This window comes from Mustela nigripes, chromosome 12, assembly GCF_022355385.1.
Source record: "Mustela nigripes isolate SB6536 chromosome 12, MUSNIG.SB6536, whole genome shotgun sequence".
Classification (NCBI taxonomy): Eukaryota; Metazoa; Chordata; class Mammalia; order Carnivora; family Mustelidae; genus Mustela; species Mustela nigripes.
In genome coordinates, this window is record NC_081568.1 from 41,538,063 (window position 1) to 41,555,588 (window position 17,526).

At 54.9% G+C, this 17,526-nt stretch overlaps 1 protein-coding gene across 2 annotated transcripts in view; it reads right to left on the reverse strand.

Moving 5' to 3' along the window:
* Positions 1-7,166: 7,166 nt before the first annotated feature.
* CAMK2A (calcium/calmodulin dependent protein kinase II alpha) overlaps positions 7,167-17,526 on the reverse strand; it is a 57,925-nt gene continuing 47,565 nt past the window's right edge. For both annotated transcript variants that reach the window (XM_059417158.1, XM_059417157.1), the window contains 4 exons: positions 14,875-14,950; positions 12,187-12,281; positions 8,372-8,600; positions 7,167-8,091 (listed from right to left, as the gene is read on the reverse strand). In XM_059417158.1, the coding sequence (XP_059273141.1) occupies positions 8,088-8,091; positions 8,372-8,600; positions 12,187-12,281; positions 14,875-14,950 (404 nt within the window). In that variant the 3' untranslated portion in view covers positions 7,167-8,087. The remainder of the gene's footprint in view (positions 8,092-8,371; positions 8,601-12,186; positions 12,282-14,874; positions 14,951-17,526) is intronic.

Sequence of the window (17,526 nt, forward strand, 5' to 3'; positions counted from 1 at the left end):
GATCATCCGCAGTCCCTTCTAGCCTATGATCCGTGAGAGCAAACATCTGGGAGGCCGAAGGTGGAAGGGGAGCAGGAGAGGGCAGGGGAGAGGGCCCCACACCATTAGGGTCAGCCATATTCCCAAGGTCAAGTCAGGGTCAACAGCACCAGGGTCACACAGTCACCTGTGTTTGGTTCTCAGTAGGTCCTGCCCCCTGTGTTCCCTCCTGCCACCCCAGCCAAGTTCACCTTTTGTGGTGCCCTGAGCAGGCCCAGGCTTCCTGTTCCAGTGTCTTCCCCATTCATCCATGGGACCCCAAGCCATCCTTTTAGGTCTGTCCTCCACATGCCCTCCATTCCCCATCAGGTATGGGCTCCTGGAGTGTTCAGGGAGCCGGCTCAGCCCTACATTTGGGGAGCTGTGACAGCCCAGAGACAACCCCCTTCATTTCTGTGCAGTTAAGACACTTACAGTGCTCTCCCCAGTCCCCCAGCCCCTGGGACCATGGCAGGGCATCAAGGAGGGGGCTCAGACAGGACTCAGCGACACAGGCCTGGCTTCATTCCCAGCTTTGCCCCTCCCTGGCCGTGTGGCCCTGGGGACCCACAGCGCCTGCTCACAACTTTACCCAACACAGCAGCAACTGAAAGCAGTGTGCTGGTGGCTCTAGCGACAGCCAGCAAAGAGTTAAGACAGCCCCGGGCCCTCTGAATTTCACGTGACCTTGGGTTGCTGAGCCTACGTTTTGCGGTGGACACTCTTCTCCAGACTCATTTTTTGCCGGTGGCTCATGGAAAGTTTGGCTCCTTGAGCTCCAGGCCACTCCCTCTGGGGCCTGAGGCCTTGTTGACGCTGGTCCTGCCCTGGAAGGGCGTCCAGGGCTGCCTGCCCGCCCGTGGATCCTTGGCCAGCACTCCACCCGTCGTCCCCCTCCCCGCCCCCCCTCTGTCTCCGCTTGACTTCCTGCAGCCTGACCTTCTGCCCCAGGACAGGGTAGCAGTCCACCCCCTTTGGCCATACTGAGGCCTCTTCCCAGTGCCCCATCCAGGGTTGCTTTCTATTTGAGGGAAAGAAAGCCTCTGCCCCTGATGTCCATGGCATCTGCGAGCAGCCTCCCTTTGGGAACAAGAGCCAACAGGAGCCAAGGCAAGCTTGGACTCTGCTTGTCAGAGCAGAGCTGGATCTGCTGCTTCACCTCTGACCCCCAGCATCCTCAAATGGAAGATGTGGACAATAGCCTTCCCCCTTTCAGGGAATAAAGTGGGATAATACAGGTGTTCAGTGCATAGTTAAAAAAAAAAAAAAATCAGGGTGCAGTGCAAACCGTGGTAGGTAGAAGCCCTGTAATGGGATGGTTCTCACGAGCCTCCTGTCCCTTGTGCAGATCAAGAAACTGAGGCCCAGCTCCTGCCTCCAACCAGTAAAGGGGGAAGGAGGGCGGGGACGGGTATGCTCAGAGCCAGGGTCAGGCAATGATGGCAGGCAGAGGATGAGCTGCACCTTCCCGTTCCATGGCAGAGTGCCTTGGAGGCGGGGCCTTGGTGTCCCCATCTGTAAAATGGATGGGTTGGAGAGCCACAGAGGGGAACAGTGTCCATTCCTCAAAGCTGGGTTCTGGGATCGCCCACTCTTGCTGGATGGAGTTAATGATTAAGGGCTCTAATGGCTTCTGTGACGGACGGGGAGCTCCTGCCAAGGCCACAGGAGGTGTTGATGAAATGTAGTAGGGCAGCCCTAAAATCCTCCAGGCCCCAAGGCTGGCTTTGACCCTGACTCCACTGACCCAAGGTCAGGGTCTCACAGAGTTTTAGGAATTGGGGTGGCAGGAGGCAGGGGCAGGGGAGGGGCCAATGGTCAATATTGATCTAGCTGCGGCAGGGGAGTGGGTGGGGAAGCGGGAAGCCTGGGGTGGGGCTCGCTGATAACTGGTCTTCCAGCTCCCAGTGTGGCTGTGGGAACTGGGAATGGGGTGCTTGGTGCAGAATTCCCGAACTGACTGCTTACTGAACTACAGCTGCCTGGAGACCAGCCCAGTCTTCCTGCATCCTGTCCCCTGAGGGTAGGGTCTAAACATCTGTATTTTTAGCCTATTCCCTGGGGGATCCTGCAACAGCCAGCACAGTTCCCGTATTTGGGGAACCACAGGTTCAACCCCCTTATTGTAACGTGAAGAATCTGAGGTCCCGAGAGGAAAAGGAACTCACTCAGGGTCACACCGGGAGAAAATGATGGTAATTCTCCTTTTTTCCTTGGGTGAAAGTAGTCAACTTCTAGATCATTCCATCTATCCCCTGGCTGTGGCCCAAAGCCCAGGAAAGGATGGTAAGGCCAGGATGCCCAGAGGAAGGTGGCTTCTGAGACCTTGGTAGGTCCAGATGGAGGAGGGAGGGTAGGGCTTATCCCAGGAGGAAGGACAAGGAGCAGGGGCCATTCCCACAGGTCTGGTCCTGCCCTACCCTGCCCTGTACAAACACTCCCAGCACCTGCTGGGGGATGTTTCCTAAAGGATTTAGGGTCTGGGGAAGGCCATTTCCATTGCTGGGGACCTACCTGTGCCCCAGAAAAGCACATCCACAACAAAGGAAATTTGGGACCCACTCTGACACTCTGGCCTCCCACAGCCTCCTCCCTAGCCTCATCTCTCCCCACCCCTACCTGATCCACTGTTCTGGGCTCTCAGACTTTGCCTTGTCTCCACCCCACCCCCCATTTCACCCTGTTGAGCATGGGCACAAGGCCTCCCCAGCACCTCCAGTCATTGCCATGCTTCTGCTCCTTCCTCTGGCTCTGATAGACCTCGCATCTCCAGGCCCAGCCCCCACCCCAGCCCACCGTGCACTCTGGGTCACCGCGTGGCTCATTCTCTGGGGTGGCCTCTCTGGGGACAGGAGACAGGTCCCACTCATCACTGAGTTTTACTTAGAGCCCAGCTGGTGGCAGCAGACCCCAGCAGGTGTTTGGAGGGGCTAAAATTCTGAAACCCATCCCCCTTCCTCACACCCTGGGCCATCCCAGCCAGGTTCCCTCCCTCTGCCCTACAACGTGGAATGAACAGAAGAGAAACGCAGTGGCCGGTGGATGGGCGAACTGAGGACTGTGCGAGCACACACCAAAGCGTAGGGGTGCGTAGTCGTTGGCGTGAAGGAAGAGTTAGCTCAAGGGAGTCAGTGGGTTTCGTAGTAAATGGGCAGTGGGGAGGTAGGGACTGCGGGCGGTCGCTGGAAGGAATGGAGGGTCAAAGAGAGGAGATTCCTAAGAACCCCAGTCACACTTTGCTGGCTGTTCAGAGACAGGAAGTCAAGCTCTGGGACACTGGAGGCCCTGGAGGGACCCCTGGTTCCGTCTGGCAGGAAGCCTCTTTGCCTCTGAGTCTTATTGTCTTCCTTTTCAGGGTAGGGCTGTTCTGACACAAGAGGTATTGTGAAAGTACTCCGTGAACACTAAGGGGTCATACTCCTGTCAGGTAACAGTAGCGTTTTGGGTGGAGTTGGTACTTTCTGAGAGTCAAAGGTACTTCTTGACGTTCACTGGGAGCTGGAGCCTCAGGGCCCACGGCCTGCCTGTAACCTGTTCCTGCGCTGCCACCTGCTGGTCGGTATCTGCAATAGCAGCACGAGCCCTTGGCCCGCCCTCAGGCCCTTCCTCCCGCCCAAGTAGGGGTCTCTAGTCCGCGGGAAGGCGGAGCTGGGAGAAGTCCGGGCGCTAAGGCGTAGCAAGCATCCCAATTCCAGGCCCCACATCCCTTTGAAACCCACCCTCTGGCCCTTCGCATCCTTGGCCTCTGTTCTCGCTGTGAAGACCGTCCTGTGTGTGCAAAGGGCGCACGCCTCGCGGCCCTTCTGCACACCAGCAGTGGGGATGGACTCTGGAAGTGGCTGGTGCAGGAATCTGGAGTCCCAGACACCCCGAGCATGGTCTAGAGGGGACTGTGGGCTCCAGAAGGCACATCCCCCTGGCGCTGTGGAATCCAGGTAACTTAGGGGGCTGCGTGGCTAAGTGACCAGCTCACCTGCTTTGCCTGGGACTGTCCTGTGTCAGCAAACCAGGATGGGTGGTCACCTCGCCGTGGCCCAAGGGCCAAGACCTCTGCATCCACACGTTGGCTCCACTTGACAGCCTGGACGCAGAGAACCACACTGGCCTCTGCTGTGGCAGGGGCCGCCCCTTGGCCAGTGGAGTCTCTCGTCCTGTCCCTCTCTCCAGCCCCAGGGCCCCTGTCCCAGGCACTCAGTCCAGTGTGTGGGTTTTGAGGGACCTCTCCCCTTACCCCTTTCTCCAAACTAGTCTCCAGGAGTTCTGAGGCCTGGCGGCTTGTCTGTGAGGTTGGGCTGAGGGAGGAGAATAAGTGTGGAGGGACTTCTGGAAAAAACTCTCATTTTACAAGGAATCCAAGGCCTAGAGGAAAAGAGCCTTACCCCCAGGACCCCTTCGAGAGACTTTGCTGCTGGCCAACTGTTTGCGGCAACCCGTGTCCACCTCCCCCTTCTTCTGGATACAGGGCCCCTGGTGTGGCTGAGAGAAAGCCAGCCTCGTCCCTGGTTCTAAGGCCAGACCACAGGGTCCAGGCATAATCCCACTGTAATTGGTTCAGTCTTGAGCATGAGACCCAGTTGGCCCAATCAGAAAGGAGACCTTGGCTTTTATTTTGCAAATAGCGAGATCTGGAACAGGAAACAAACACCCCCCCCCCACCCCAACCCAGTGTGGTTGCTTGGCGGAGACTGAGAGACAGCAAGTGCGCAGAAGTTGGTAGCTATTTATTGCACTGAAAACACCAGTAAAACAGACACCCCTTCTTCCCCCCTCCCACCCAATAGCAGAAGTTTTGAGCAGTGGTCATTCAAGTTCACAGCCACATATTTTTAAAAAAAGAAAAAAAAAATAGAAGAAGAAGAAGAAGAAAGAAAGGAAAGGAAGAACTGAAACAAATCCCCAAACAAATAGTAACAAAGAAACCAGCACGGGGAGTCTGGCAAACACATCCCCCAAAGGGTCTCCCCTTGGGTGACAGGAGGCCAGGATTAGTGCCCAGGGGGCGCACAGTCCTGGGAGAATACTTTCCTATAGAGGTGTTGGCATGCTGGAGCCTAGGTCTGGTCTTGGGTCTGGATTGATTGATTGATTGACTAATTGATTTTGCATCTACAGGATGTTTTAGAGAAGCAGAGTTTCACTGTCTGGTGGGGGTGGGCTCTGGGCCGCTGTGTCTGCCAGCCTCCCCTGCCTGGGCCTCAGGATGGCACCAATGCCCTGTGGTCCACGCTGACTGACTTCCTACCCACCGGAGTGGCCTTCCTCTGGGGGAGCCGTCTCCTCCTGGGGTAGGGACCTGCCTCCATTTCTCTGGCACTTGGAATGGGACACAGTGGATAGGAGGCATGAGGCGTGCCAGCAAATAAGAATCAGGACACTGAGGTCCTCCAGCTCATTTCCCCCTGGTGGAAAAACCCAGGGCCAGAGCAAGAAAAGGACTTGCCCAAGGTCACATAGCAAGTCTGGTAAGACCAGGGAATGGAATCCTAATCCTACTAACCCCCAAAGCATGGCTCTTTGCCCGCAGTCCACTGCTAATGAGCAGTTGACAGGCACCAAAGAGGGGAATGAGGGGCAGGACCGGGAGTGGTAGGCTGGCCAGGCTCAGAACGAAGCAGGAGTCTAGCCAGTGACTAACCCTGTCAGTTCTCACAGGTACATTGGGTTTCACCTCACTGTCCCGTTGGATTCCCCAATCAGTCCTGCAGCATAGGCTGGGCAGGAATATTTAACCCTTTAACTGATGGGGAAACTGAGGCTGAGAAGGGGACCAGACTTGGTCTTGCATCCCCTGTGAAGGCCACACCTTCACGTTGGGCTTGGGGCTTGCTGTGGGAGCTGGCAGCTCACAAGGGAGGCAGGCGGTTTTACTGCTGGGACGCTGGGATCACTGGGCCTTAGTGGGAAGCCCTCTGGACCCGGAGCAGGCTAAGTCCCTACACCCTGGGCCTCGGCAGCAGGGTGTCTGCCAAGGATAGAGGCCAGTGATCAACCAATTTGGAGAGCAGGAAGCCCAGGCAGCCTCTTTCCTGGCCTGCAGCCCCAGTCCAGCCTGCCTCACCTGTCCCTAGGGCAGCAGCTATGGAGAAAAGGACCCAGCAGACATCTCATGATCAGGGAAGACTCAAAAAGTCCCAGATCAAACATCCCCACCAGTCCTCCAGTCAACACCCAGGACTCCCCAGAGGTTCGGGGGAACCAGAGCCTCCTCCAGATCCCCGGGGGGATGTGGCTCTTCCTCCCCTAAAATCCTCCAGAGGGGACAGTATCTCATGCTGGCAGAACACGGCCACACAGAGGCCAAAAAGCACAGAGAGGCGGCAACATAATTCCGAGTTGGACACTGAGAATACAACCTCTTTTTTTTTTTTTTTTTTTTGCCCAAAACATGTAGATTGGTTTTGCTGAATGTTTTTCTTCTTTTCTTTTTTTTTTTTTTTGAACATACTTACTGCATATAAAGTCATGCAAAGAAAACAGTGCAGACAGTAGATCCTAGTGGACGTGCCAAGGCATTCCACATCAGAGTCAATCCCGGGGAAGAGGGAAAGAGAAAAGAAAAGAAAGAGATTCGAACCCATGGCTGCAGGACGAGGTGTGAAGAGGAGAAATTCCAGTGCTCTGCTTGAGCCAGCAGATGAGGAGGGGAGAGGCAATGAAGACACATGCTCGTGAACCCCCAAAGTCTGGGGAGTGCGGGGGGGTGGCACACACGGATGCGGTGGGATGAAATCCTGGGAAGTTGGGAAGCGTCCTAGTAGGAACTTCAGTTTGGGAGGCAAGCAAAAAAAAAAAAAAGATATTTCTGTCCTGACAACCTCCCCCACTCTCTCTGCCCTGATTTGCTGTTTCTTAGCACTAACATCTGGTGTTTCTAGAGTCCTGAAAGGAACCTTGGGACCAAAATGTCAGCGAGGCGCTCCACCCCACCCAGGGCTGAGTCCACCTCGGACCCAGATAACCACAGGTGACAGAGTGAATCTCAGAGATGACATGAAAACAAAAACAAAACAAAGCAAAAAAACAAAACAAAACAAAAACACACAAAAAAAAAAAAAAAGAAGAAGAAGAAGAAGAAGAAAAAAAGACCTAGAACAGAAAAAATCTACCCCTCACCCCTCTTCCCACACCCCTTCCCAACCCGGCCCGACCCTCCTCACAATAATTTGAGAGGTTTAGTTATTACATAAATATCCATGAACGCAAAATCCATTTACGAAACACACAGGAGTTTGGCTATAAAAAGGCATGCGGTCCAAGTAGGAGTGGTACCTAAACGTGCCTTCTTTGCCCCCGAAAAGCAATCAGATTCTCTCCCTCTGGGGGGACGAAGCTGGAATTCTCCGGGACTGGTGGAAGGGTGGAATGGGCGTTACTGTTGGAGGTAAACATCAGCCGAAGGCAGAAGGAAAGAGTGGGGGCACCCTGAGAGGATCGCACTCCACACACACGGAGGGAGAAGGGTCCGCATGGACAGGAGGACGAGCAGGACTGGAGAAGGAGGAGCTAGGGAGGCAGTGTGAGGTGGGGGCTCCTGGCGTCGGCGCCTCTCTCACCCTCTCCCACAGGGGAGGCTGGCTCACGGGGCTGGGGGGACCCTGGAAGGGAGAGACAGGGAGATGGGGGGCGGATGCCACATTCCTCCTGATTCCGCCCCTCCTTCTCAGCAGCTCGGGGGACACACAGCTGGGCATTCTGGCCTACAGCCAAGGTAAGACCAGGCCGACGACAGCCAGGAGGGGGAGCCCTCGGAGCCAGCACCCAGAGGGGAGCCCCCCCCCCCCATACCACCCTCGGGGGCACCCAGTCCTGAGGAGGACCTGCCCTGGCAGGTGACACAGAGCGAAAGGGACAGGGGGTGGCAGGGAGATGTGCCATTTGCTCGGAAGTCGTGATAGCTTTTGTGAGCAGGCAGGATTTTTTTGACGTAGCTCTGACGGTGATGGTGATGGTGGTGGTAGTGAGGTGACGTGATTGGGGGAATTCCAGCAAAATCCGAGTGGGAGAACCAGCAGCCACATTCCATGAACGAAGAGTAAATCTCTGCGGTCCAGGGCCCCCGGCCTGGTCCTTCAGCTGTAAGAAATTGTATGTGTTGGGGGTAATGCAAGTGTTTCTGAGGGCAGCCCCTTCCCCATCCTTAGACGGGGTTGAAGCTGCTTCTGGTGGGTCCCGCTCAGCCCCTCACCCCACCCCGGGAACCTGCAGGTCTGTTCTCCTCCCCGTGGTCTCCAGCCCCCACCCCATGGCCTTCCAGCACCCAAGTTCCCCAACATGGCCCCCTCCAGACTGACACCGTCCCCCCATTCTTTCAGACTGTCCCACATGACAGATGGCAGGAAGGAGGAGCTCTTACTGGGGCAGGACAGAGGGCGCCCCAGATCTGTGGAAGTGGACGATCTGCCATTTGCCATCCCGGCGGTGCCAGACACGGGTCTCCTCCGACTGGGCCGTGCGGGGGATGCCGCCTGCATCCAGGTACTGTGTGATGCGGATGTAGGCGATGCAGGCCGACTCGTCGCCCATCAGATGGATATGGGGGTTCAGGATGGTGGTGTGCACGGGCTTGCTGTTCCGAGACCACACTGGAGGTGGGGATGGGAGGGGGCAGAGGAGATGCAACGGGGGGCCTCCTGCGTCCCTTCCTTCACTTCCCCGTCTCCCAGCGACCCTCTCAGCAGAGGCACCCCCCCGCCTGCCTCATTTCCACAGGAGGGGTTCAGCTAGGAGTCCAGGCAGAACTTCCAGATGGCTAGAGCAGATCCCAGCTTAGAGACAATGAACTTCAGACATGCCAATTCTTTAAACACAGGGGAATGGGATTTTAGATTCACAGGATCTCAGACGCATGGAAGTATAGGGCTATGACTGTAGACTCAGATGAACTTAGACCAGAGTCTCAAAACCAGGTTCCCTACAGAGGCCAGACAAGTACATAAAGGAGGAGGGCGAGCAGGGTATAAGATGCTAAATAGCAAGAGACCCTTTGCCTCTGGGTCAGGGAGTGACCTATAGGGAGCAGTGGAGACTGTGGTGAATAGTACACCTTGTCCCACCTGCAGAGGGCGCCCTGTCCACAGCTTCCCTGGGGGCCCTCTGTGAGAACCTGACCCTTGAACAATGATGGGGAGGGAAGTTAGCCGCACCGCACCCCACCCCCACCCCGCTGCACACTTGAAAATCCACATATAACTTTTGACTTCCCCAAAACTTAACTGCTAACAACCTTCTGTTGACTGGAAGTCTTACCGATAACATCAACTGTCGATTAACCCACATTTTGTATGTTATTTGTATTTTGTGCTATGTTCTTAAAATACAGTAAGCTAGAGGAAAGAAACTGTTATTAAGAAAATCACAAGGAAAAGGAAATGCATTTACAGGGCCGGTCTGGGGAAGATGTGTGTAGAAGTGGACCCACACAGGTCCAACCCGTGTTGTTCAAGCATCAGCTTTAAGGGAACCCACATTGCCACACCTGATTTTTGAGGAGAATCTAGAAATCTGAATTTTTATGTGAAATGCCTCATTTTTATTATTGGCCACTAATTCAAATTTAAAACCTCATGTAGACCACGCGAAGCATATATGTCATTTAGATATGGCCTATGGACCCCTGATCTGCAACCCCTACTCCTGACGTATGGCATTATGGAAACCTGGTTCATATTAAAATTGAGGAATCCTAGGATCTTGGAATTGTGAGGATAGAATTGGTGGTCATGGGGTGAGGTCATGGAGATTTCCACAGTCAAGCAGAAAGGCATAACTCTTGTAATCATGACAGAACTGAGAAAGGTACCTGAAGCCAGCTTTCTCTATGAAGCATGTGAGCCACTATTATTATTACAATTATTATTTATTATTATTATTATTATTAATTATTTTAGTTCTAGGAACTCTCCATATTTTCAGCAAGATAGAAAACAAAAGCATAGAAAGACAATGACCCAGGGAAGGGCTGGACTGGGGTCATGAGGGGCCCAGGCTTCAGAGGAACCCTCATGCCTTCTCTTTGTGTAGCCCAAAGGCAGGTTCAAATCCCACAGAGGACCAGTTTAAAAAATACACTGCCCATCTCCTCTCTTGAAGATGACAATTCAAAAATCTATATTATTCGAAAACCTCCTTCCCCTTCCGCACCCTCTGATTCTGATGCCCAGCCAAGTTTGTGAGCCATTGGTTTCCTAAGAAATGTAAAATGTCTTTTTTTTTTTTTCCCTGAACTGCCAAAAGCATCCCTAATATTATAATCACACTATATCCAGGCTTTGTCTGCGGAACACCAAATCACTGAGTCTTACATATGCAGACTAACAGACTGTGGGCTCTCAGTGAAGGTAGAGCTTTTGCATTATAGGCTTGGGAGTGACCTCAGAAACCAGAGGTCACTCAGTGGCCCTCCTACAAAATGCAAGGAGGCCTCCATAAGCATCCTCGACAACAACCAGGGCTGGAGGCACCCAAGACCATCTAGGTCAATGCCTCCATTAAACACATCTGGAAACTGAGGTCCAGAAAAGCAATCTGACTTGTCTCAAGCTGGGCCACTTCCCGAAAAAAATGCAATAGAACCTAAAAGAAGTCAGTCTCCAGATGGGACTGAATTAGGACAATCTAGAACAATCTCAGAAGAGATGAACAAGCTCAGCATTGTTGAGGGGGCCTCGCTGTTGTTGGCAGGGGCTGGAGTTCTGGGGGACGTTTATAAAAAAGGATCATCCTAATGTGGTATCTCTGAAGAGACCGTGGCCTTCTAACGCCCACCCTTATAGGCAGCATGGGAGAAAGGGCCAGGTCCTCCAGCAGAGAAACACAGGCAGGATGCTGGGACTTGGCCTGGGCCAAGAAGTCACTCTGGGTCTTGCACTCATGGGCCGGCTGGCGTTCAAACCTAGAGTCCAAGGGGCCAGTGTTGTGATGAGGCCCTTGGTGTGGACCCAGGCCAAGAGCTAGTTCAGCCTTCTCTTTGTGTTCCCATCTTGGAGCCTTTAGAGACAGCTCAGCCTGGTTTCTGCTCTGCTCATTGGGGATTGGGGAGTTGACACTGGGAAACCAGCACCTCCAGAAGACAGACCCATATAGAGAGGAGCCAGGGAACTCCAGGGTAATGGAGAAAACTTAGGGTCCAGCCACCCATCTTCACATGAAAATTTAACTTCCCCTGCTATCCTTGGAGCATCAGAGTTTGATTAATCAAGGGAAAAGGTAACTTCCTTCTCAGCTCGTTGAGGGGGCTCTTGGCTCCTCTGGTCTGTAAGGTACAGTCTGATTTAGTGCCCAGCTGAGCCTTGCCCCCCTGATGAAGTTGCACATATTGAAAGAGAATTGAGCAAGGTACCAGCTTTCTCACTGTGCGAACAGTGCTATTTCAAGCGGTGCCCACGTGCTCCAGAAACCATCTTGCATAGCCTTAGGGGTATATGCCTTCCCCTTGGGATACCTTGATATGCCACTCAGGGCCTTCCTGTAGGTCCTGAGCTAGAGGAGTCTACCCTGAACGTGCTTTGGTTCGTCCCTGTCTGACCCCTGGCCAAGGAGAGACATGGACACAGGCAGAAAGCGCCCTAGGTCAGGCCCAGCCTCAGCCCCCTGACAGCCCCTAGTTGCAAAGCTGCCAGGGTCTCTCCTGCAGAGGAGAGGCCCAGGAAGGACAGACATGCGGACAGAGACCTAGACACACAGGCAGGGGCACAGCAGTGTGAGCTCGGGTCCCCTCCTCTTCCCCAGACTGCCCACCCACAGGCATAACAGCCCACCAGCCTGCTTGTGACCAGTTGGAAGAGCTGGGGTGGCCCCAGACATCTAGATGGCTGTGACATGGGTATATGTCCAGGCAGGAAAGCTCTCTCATCTGGAAACTGAGAATAAAGGCCATCCCCATACCCTCCCAGGGGCAGGGGCCGGGGCAGGGACAGGAGAGGGCTGGGAGGGCTTGTCACCCTTGTCCCAGGTCCCCATCCTCAGCCACAGGAGGGATAACTGGCAGTCGGACGGGCCCGGGGTTATGAGAGGGAACCAAGATGGTACCAACCCCTGTCCACACGGGATCTTCCTCTTCGCGGGCTCCTGAGCTGCCCCGGGGGCCCTGCCCGTCACCCTGCTGTGCCATCCGGCAGGACATGGAACGAGAGCAGACAACAGGCACCCCAGAGAGAAGGGATTGCTCACGGTTTTCAAAATAGAATCGATGGAAGTCCAGGCCCTCGACCAGGTTCCCCAGGGCCTCGGGTTCGAAGGCCGTCATCCCAGGGTCACACATCTTCCTAGGGGGAGGAAGTCAGAGAAAAGAGGGCTTGGGGTGGCCTCCTGGGGCCACCTTCTCATTCCAGGGGCCTGGACCGGAGGAGGGCGGGCCTGTGACATTGAAGTGATCCAGCCCGACTCACAGGCTCCGTGCGGTCAGTGCGGGGAGGAACAGGCTTGCCAACTGCACCGTAAGGCACCCACTGCCCACTAGGGGAGCCACATAGACCTGGGAAGCCTGGGTGCAGGTCCAGCTCCTGCCACTCACTGGTTTTAAGACCCCCAGCACCAAGCGAGAGCGCTGCAAGGGGCTGCAAATCGTCGTGGGTAGCCCTCGGGCGCCGGCTGGGGGTCACTCAGCCTGCAGGCTTGTCTCTACATCGCATCTTCCTGCCCAGGGCAGCCAGGCCAATCTGCTCTCCTGTTGGGGTGGGGAGGGCGCAGGGGAGGACTTTTTCCTTCACATGAAAGTGACCTCTGCTCCCAGAGCAGGTTATGTCCCTGGAGGGGGTGCGTTTTGCTTCTTTAAAGGTGCCCCTTTTGCCCTCAGCGTGAGCCTTGGTTTCCTCTTCTGTAATGTGAGGAAAGTAGCCCTCCATGAAGTCATGCCTGGGAGGAAGGCATGTATTTACGGCTCAGAGCTCCCTTCCAGGTCTCAGCCTTCTGGGGAACCCTAACAGTCAGGTTGAGGAAGGAAAAACTGTCTCCCCCACCCCCAGGCCTCTGGGACCTGTGGCACAACACAGACCCCTGTTACAGTGGCAGTGCAGCCGGGGACAGGAAGTACCTCCGGACATGCAAAGATCCCAAGCCGGGGAGGAACAGGAGACAACGGGAGGACAGGTATGGGGCCCGGCATTGTCTGATCTGGGCACTGTGGGAAGTGTAGGCCACTCTAACCTTGTTCTTCCTTGACTGTCCCTGTCCGTGTGACCCCAAACAACTCGCTTCTCGGCTCAGCACCCCAAATTCTCCAAATGGATTAGTGGGGGGTGGGGGCCCAGCTCAAACCATATAAGATACTCAGGACCCTTCAGTTCCAGAAGTCTTCAAGTCTGGGGGTCTGAGCCCTAAGTGTTGGGGAGACTGAGCCCCTCATGGGAGAAGCCCTTCTCCAGGAAGTCTCTGGGGTCTCTGACTCTGAAGTGACTCAGAGACCCCCTGTTCCAACTCCATTACACATCTAGGGACACTGAGGCTCAGTAAGCACGGGTTACTCAGGGCCAGACTCAGGACACCAGTGGCTCCAGAGGTGATGGCACGGGGTCAGAACCTAGGGTAGGCTGCACATGACAGGAGAATGACATCACAGAGGTGGGGGGGGTCCCCAGAAATGGCACTGCAGGGAGGGGTTTGGGGTCCATAGAAACCACCTCTCTTTCTCTCCCTCTCTGGCTGTATCCTTCCAGAGATAGTTTTGGGCTCTTCCCGGGTCTGATTTAGTTATCTTGGGAAGGGCTGCCAGCAGGACCTGTTTAGTGCTATGTTTCTGTACTTTTAGGCTTTACCTGGGTGCACGTGTGCACACATGCCTAGCCACACCCCTTATGCACACAGTCACAAATGTGCACATGTGGACAGGTGCGTGCACACACGCGTCCATGCAGCTTCCGTCCCACACCTGTACCTTCCAGAGTCCTTGTTCCTCCAACAGAAGCAGTGGGTTGCTGGGGCTTTGCCACCTGCTGCTGCTGAAACCTTCCCACAATTAAAATGCACCTGGCCTGCCAAGCCTTTGGGAGACAAACTTAAGGTCCTGGACACCGAGGAAACCAGGAACCAGCTGCCCAAGACCCAGATCCCAGTTAAATTATTCCCACCTCACCCGAACCCAAGGCAGGGTCATTCTACCTTAGGTGGCAGCTTTTATCCACCAAAAATCATATGTGGGGTCTTGTCAGCATCTAGCTGAGAGGTTGAGAGCTCAGCCCAGAATCCTCCCTCTCCCTGGGGTGGGCCGGCTTCTGGGCCCAACCATGCAGGCTCTGGGTGGACACTAGGGGGCGCTCCAGCCCAGCCTTCGCACACAGCCGCCTCTTGAAAGGCTGGTCCAGATGGGTAGGGGACATCTCATACCATCTGTTTCATTTTATGTTATTTTTGGACACTTGGCCTTATTCCCCAGAGGACTTAAGGTTCTGTTTCGAGGTTCGTTTCCTCACCCCTGCTCACTGGAGGACGCACCCTGTGGATTCCTGCCTGCTTCTGCCCACCTGAGGTCAGAGGCCTGAGGAGGTCCAGGCTGAGGAACAGGCCCACACAGCAGGTCTGAGGAGAGGCCCGCCTCCCTCCCCTCCTTCCCCCGCTCATCTCCTGAGGAGGCCCATGCTGTGGTGGGGGAAGCAAAGGAGTTTTGTTGGAGTTCCTTCTGGGGAACAAGAGATGAGGAGGAGGACGTGAGGAGGAGGAGATGAGGGAGGACCGAGATACAGAATATTGTGAACAGAAAGCTTCATTAAAGCAGAAAGTCCAAACGCAAAAAGTTCAGTCTGGTTCATGGCACATGCAGAAGGAGTAAATGAGGACTGGAGACGAGAACCCCCAAAGTTAGCCACTAGCGCCCCCTGAGCCACAATCCAGGCAGGACATGCAGAGTGGACCCAGCCGACTCACGTGTAGGACTCAAAATCTCCATTGCTTATGGCTTCAATCAGCTGCTCTGTCACTTTAATAATCTCCTGTTTCCGCACTGCAAGGCAGGAGGAGACACAGAGAAATGATAGTAATATAACGAAGCACCAGCTACCATTTTCTGAGTCCCTGTCATGTGCCAGACCCTGTGTGGGGACCTGAGGGCCTTGTACAGACGGTCTCGGTTAGCCTCACATTATCCCTGGGAAGCAGGTACCATTACTTCCATTTCACAGAAGCAGGTACCATTACTTCCATTTCACAGAAGCAGAAACTGAGGCCCAGAAAGGTGGAGAAGAGTGGGAAATTTCCCTCAGCTGCAAAGGGCAGAGTCAGCATCCCGGTTGGCAGCCTTGGCCTCAGTGAATCATGCATGGTGGACATTCTGACATTAGGCCTCATGGGAAGCCAGGCTGACTCCAAAATACACTACTCCATCCCCTTGCTTTGCCACCTGAATCAAAACAGTGGTGGTTGTCGCTAGCAGCCAAGAACCAGGGCTCCCCGCCTGGGCCCAAACTGGAGGCTTTAAGGAAGGTCTTAGGGCTTACTGCTCCCTTAGGTCTGGGTGAGCCTTTTGCTCCACGTGGAGCAAAATTCCTGATTCCATGTAGGAATCAGGCATGGAGGGATTCAGAACTTTCTAGGCATCATGAATCCCAATTGCTGAGACCTGGCCTCCGCTGTCCACCCCCAGAACACAACGAATGGCTCTTTCTGGTAGAGGCTTAGGCCATCAGCTTTCTCATGACAAGGGCTCTGTTCTGAGCCCCAGTTTTCCCAGCTGTGAAATGGAAACAGCACCACCTCTCATCCCTTCAGTGCCGAACCCAGACGGGAGTACCAGATAGACTTCACCCTCTTCTCCCAGACACCCCAGGAGGTCAGCAAGGCCAGCACCCCCGATATGATACACGTGGAGTCTGAGCCTCGCAGACGGAGGAATTTGGAGCCCAGTGTCCTGGCTCCCAGCGGGATTGTCCCACCAGAAGCCTGGCATGGTTCCCTGGGGCAGGCTGTCTTCACACGGGCCCATGCTTCACTTCCAACCCAGTCAGCTGGCTGGCCTACGGAGCAGCCTCTGCTGAGCCACGTGGCCGTGTCTCAGTCTGGGACGGAGGGAGGGGAACATCATCTGGAGGCTGAGGCCCTGTCTCTGCCTCTTTCCTCATCACCGCCTTTGCCACCCCACCCCTGATGCCGGGAAGCTCACCTCAGGCCCAGGGGACACAGAATCCTACAACATCCGAGCTGAAAGAAACCTTGGGGACCAGAGCCTCAGCCTCCAGATGATGATGGAAATGGATGACCATTTTTTTTTCAGATGATGGGGGAAATGGAGGCCCAGGAAGGGGCTGACTTGCCCAAGGACATAGAACACCTTGGTGTAGGGCTTGGTTTCCAGCCCAGGGCCTTTTTCCCCGGGCCCCCACGCCCCCCGCCCCATGCTCCCTGCCAAGTTAGGCCCGTATGCTTGTCTATCTCCCAACTTAGATACGTGCTCCGTGGAAGCTAGGCTGTGGCTGCCTTTGTTGCACTGGACGCCCGGGCCTGGAACAGACCTGGGTCCACAGGCGTTACCACCGCACGAACGAGCACACCAGCCTTTGTACTGCTCAGCCTGAAGCATCTGGAAGCCTCACGGCATGACTTCATGTGGCTCTCACTGCCACATCAGAGATGAGCAAAGCACAGGTGAGAGAGGGTGACTGTCTGCTGCAGCGGGCTGACCGCTCCCACCAGAGTCTGCAGCTCCAAAGCCCATCACACTCTCCTCAAGGCAGGGGCCCTGTGCCCAGCATGCCTGTTGGCACATGGTGGGTGTCCCATAGACGTAACAGTCACCATCTTCAATGTCAGTAGCACAGTGAGGGGCTAATTCTTGATCTCCTGGCTCTGCTCAGATTTACCAGGGCTGGGAATGAGCCTGTGTTGGACCGTGAGCTCTGCCGGCTCACACTGGGGGGGCCTCTCCTGGGGTGGGGGCAGAGGAGGCAGGGGTGAGCCAATCAGTGAATGGACAGAAACGGGCCCAGGGCTGCTGTCTTTGCCCTGTGTGCTGGAATCTACCAAGTGGCCAGGTGGTCTCTGTCCCTTGGAGCCCAAAAGCCTGGCCTGCTGCCCAACTTTGCCTTCCTTCATGGAGACTGAGGGCAGGAAGACACCCATCTCTGCCAGGTGACACAGCATTCCACTCCCATGCAGAAGCAGGGTGGTGATCCAGGGAGGTCCACACGCTCCTGGCAAGCCATGGGACCTGGGCCACCTCCTGGCTTTCTCTGCACAGACTTTAAGGCTCCTTCCAGCCTGACATCCCATGAGTCCGTGACATTCCCTAACTCCTGTGGGTTCCATCTCACTGCCACCCCGGAGACGCTAGGAGAGCAGTCAGGGGCCTGGATTCTGGAGTCAGACTCCTTAGGTTTGGAACCCAACTCTGCTGCTTATACTTCCCCGTGCCTCAGTTTTCCCATATGTGTAATGGAGCTTCTCATAGTACTTACCTCACAAGGTGGTTCTGAGAACCGAGTCAAGGATGCATCAGTAGAAATAACAAACACATGTATGCTTCTCATTAAGAACCTCCGAGCCCTTTCTATCAACTCATTTATGTCAATAATGGTGTGCAATATA